Source organism: Cetorhinus maximus, unplaced genomic scaffold (assembly GCF_964194155.1).
Source record: "Cetorhinus maximus unplaced genomic scaffold, sCetMax3.hap1.1 HAP1_SCAFFOLD_2961, whole genome shotgun sequence".
NCBI classification, from domain to species: domain Eukaryota; kingdom Metazoa; phylum Chordata; class Chondrichthyes; order Lamniformes; family Cetorhinidae; genus Cetorhinus; species Cetorhinus maximus.
Genome location: NW_027598891.1, coordinates 23,309 through 27,500, shown reverse-complemented (window position 1 = coordinate 27,500; position 4,192 = coordinate 23,309). Strand labels below are relative to the sequence as shown.

The 4,192-nt window shown below is 53.0% G+C and overlaps 1 protein-coding gene across 1 annotated transcript in view; it reads left to right on the top strand.

Moving 5' to 3' along the window:
* Positions 1 to 806, top strand: part of LOC144677743 (ras-related protein Rab-35-like) — a gene marked incomplete at its 5' end in the record, with an annotated part of 7,828 nt that extends 7,022 nt beyond the window's left edge. Inside the window, one exon of the mRNA XM_078537771.1 lies at positions 670 to 806. Coding sequence (XP_078393897.1) covers positions 670 to 801 — 132 coding nt within the window. The remainder of the gene's footprint in view (positions 1 to 669) is intronic.
* Between the last annotated feature and the right edge of the window lie 3,386 nt (positions 807 to 4,192).

The following is a 4,192-nucleotide window of genomic DNA, read 5'->3' as shown; positions in this document are numbered from 1 at the left end:
CCTACACCACACAGGGGACAAAATCCTGGAACTCCCTCCCTAACAGCGCCGTGGGTGTACCTACACCACACGGGGACTGCAGCGGCTCAAGAAGGCGGCTCACCCACCACCTTCTCGAGGGGGGTGGGTAATAAAATGCTGGGCCTTGCCAGTGACGCCCACATCCCATCAATGGATAATAGCGCGCCTGCTTGCTCTACCATTCCGTCTGTGGTCTCACCGCCCATCCTATTTCCTAACCAGGTCACTCATTTGCCTGCAGTTCTGCGAGCTGTGAATCTGGCGAAGCCTTTCGTGTGGAACTTCCTCGAAAGCCTTCTGGAAGTTCACGCATGTAGAAATGACATCCGCAAATGTTCTCCAGCTCCGTCCGCTACCTCAGTTACCCCTCCGGAAAAATGCAGTCAGGTCCGTCGGGCATGATACAAACCCTCTCTGGGATTGGAAACCATCTCCTCCTCGCGTCGCTCGAGTCAGTGGCTACACGAGTAGGGGAGAGCGCAATTTGTTCGAGGTGATTCCTTAACAATTAATGTGTGTTTTCTCTCTCTCCTTCTCTCTGTCTCTCCCTCTCACCCCAACCCTTCATGGTTCTCTCCCTCCCTTCTCTCTCTCTCCCCCCACCTCTTCCTCCCATCCCTTGCTGGCTCGCTCGTCCCCGGTACCCAGATGTTTAACGCCGTCACCTACATGGTCCTGAAGTGCAAGAAGGACAACCTGGCTCGACTGCACCAGCAACAGAACGAGGTGGTGAAGATTAACAAGCCGAAGAAAAAGCCTGGTGTCAAGAAATGCTGCTGATCTGCGGGGTGGGTGGGCGGGTGGGTGGGGTCAGGAACAGGATAGGGGGTCAGAGGAACGGAGGGGAGGGTGATCGAGTGTCTGCCCTTCCTCTTTACCCACCCTCCCACCGTCTACCAAGTTGGGGGCGGGGAGAGACACAATTGGCGAGGCTGCACGCTCCCCGGAAATTGGCGAGACACAATTGGCGAGGCTGCACGTTCCCCGGATTCCCCATGGGGCCCTAATGTCCGATCAGTGTACATAATGCGTTCCCCTGGGTTCTCTTGCTTGGCCTGTGTATATAATTAATTCCTCTGGCTCTGAACGCCCGGTGTTTTTATGTTCCCTGGGTCCCAGACGCTCGGTGTTTTTAGTGGGCTTTCACTGGATCAGAGGCGCCCCCCCCCACCCCTCGACTGCATATTTTAATGAAGTTTCCCCCACCCCACTCTTCCCCCCCCCCGGCCGCCAAAGAACCCTTACGGCGCCCCCACCTCCCCCTCCGATTCTCACCCGGGTGACTGGGTCAATCTGCCGTCGGAGGGGGCAGCGACGCCCGACGTTGTCGATTAGCCGGGCAGGGGGTGTGGAAGGGTGGTCTGGGTATCCAGCCACTCGCAGCGAAGCAGATTCAGGGGAGGGGGTAGTGGGGGGTGTTGGGTCGGGGATGGGGGAGAGAGTTGGGACTGCCCACCCCCAGATGGTATTTTCTGGGGCTACTGGCGATATTTAATCGTGTCCGGGTCGATTCTGGATACACCTCGGCCCGGTTGATTTGCCACTATTAACGAAATGGCTTTCTGATTTCTGCTTCTTTTGCGGTAGGGGTGGGGGTGGAGGGTGGGGGTGTGGCGTGGAGCGGTTTGGAGGGGGTGCGAGATCACTGTTATACCCGACAGAGGTTAATCTCCGATCTGTTTATGCCAGGGTATGGCTGCATCTGCCACTCAAAGCCCTCGCGCGCTACGTAACACGACAAAAACAGAGACTACCAACACCACTACCCAGAATGTATCCCTCACTGTAATACCCACTGATATACCCCACACCCCTCACCGTAACACTCCCTGATATACCCCACATCCCTCACTGTAACACTGATATACCCCACATCCCTCACTGTAACACTGATATACCCCACACCCCTCACTGTAACACGCTGATATACCCCACACCCCTCAGTGTAACACTCTGATATACCCCACACCCCTCACTGTAACACTCTGATATACCCCACACCCCTCACTGTAACACTCTGATATACCCCACATCCCTCACTGTAACACTGATATACCCCACACCCCTCACTGTAACACTCTGATATACCCCACGCCCCTCACTGTAACACTCCCTGATATACCCCACATCCCTCACTGTAACACTGATATACCCCACACCCCTCACTGTAACACTCTGATATACCCCACGCCCCTCACTGTAACACTGATATACCCCACACCCCTCACTGTAACACTCTGATATACCCCACACCCCTCACTGTAACACTCTGATATACCCCACACCCCTCACTGTAACACTCTGATATATCCCACATCCCTCACTGTAACACTCTGATATACCCCACACCCCTCACTGTAACACTCTGATATGCCCCACACCCCTCACTGTAACACTCTGATATACCCCACACCCCTCACCGTAACACTCCCTGATATACCCCACACCCCTCACTGTAACACACTGATATACCCCACACCCCTCACTGTAACACTCTGATATACCCCACACCCCTCACTGTAACACTCTGATATACCCCACACCCCTCACTGTAACACTCTGATATACCCCACACCCCTCACTGTAACACTCTGATATATCCCACACCCCTCACTGTAACACTCTGATATATCCCACACCCCTCACTGTAACACTCTGATATACCCCACACTCCTCACTGTAACACTGATATACCCCACACCCCTCACTGTAACACTCTGATATACCCCACACCCCTCACTGTAACACTGATATACCCCACACCCCTCACTGTAACTCTCTGATATACCCCACACCCCTCACTGTAACACTGATATACCCCACACCCCTCACTGTAACACTCTGATATACCCCACACTCCTCACTGTAACACTATTGTATACCCCACACCCCTCAGTGTAACACTCTGATATACCCCACACCCCTCACTGTAACACTCTGATATACCCCTCACTGTAACACTATTGTATACCCCACACCCCTCAGTGTAACACTCTGATATACCCCACACCCCTCACTGTGACACGCTGATATACCCCACACCCCTCACTGTAACTCTCTGATATACCCCACACCCCTCACTGTAACACTGATATACCCCACACCCCTCACTGTAACACTCTGATATACCCCACACCCCTCACTGTAACACTATTGTATACCCCACACCCCTCACTGTAACACTATGGTATACCCCACACCCCTCAGTGTAACACTCTGATATACCCCACACCCCTCACTGTAACACTCTGATATACCCCACACCCCTCACTGTAACACTCTGATATACCCCACACCCCTCACTGTAACACTCTGATATACCCCACACCCCTCACTGTAACACTCTGATATACCCCACACCCCTCACTGTAACACTCTGATATACCCCACACCCCTCACTGTAACACTCTGGTATACCCCACACCCCTCACTGTAACACTCTGATATACCCCACACCCCTCACTGTAACACTCTGATATATCCCACACCCCTCACTGTAACACTCTGATATACCCCACACCCCTCACTGTAACACACTGATATACCCCACACCCCTCACTGTAACACTCTGATATATCCCACACCCCTCACTGTAACACTCCGATATACCCCACACCCCTCACTGTAACACTCTGATATACCCCACACCCCTCACTGTAACACTCTGATATATCCCACACCCCTCACTGTATCACTCTGATATGCCCCACACCCCTCACTGTAACACTCTGATATACCCCACACCCCTCACTGTAACACTCTGATATATCCCACACCCCTCACTGTAACACTCTGATATGCCCCACACCCCTCACTGTAACACTCTGATATATCCCACACCCCTCATTAACACTCTGATATATCCCACACCCCTCACTGTAACACTCTGATATATCCCACACCCCTCACTGTAACACGCTGATATACCCCACACCCCTCACTGTAACACTATTGTATACCCCACACCCCTCACTGTAACACTATGGTATACCCCACACCCCTCACTGTAACACTATTGTATACCCCACACTAACGCTTAACTGGACTCTGACTTGGGGTGGAGAGGGAGAAGCAAGTGGGGGAGCCCACATTCTGACCCAGCAGTCTTCGTGGCGAAGACATTGACCCCCCCACCGGGGACCAGGAGGGCTGAATAAAAAAACCCATGGCA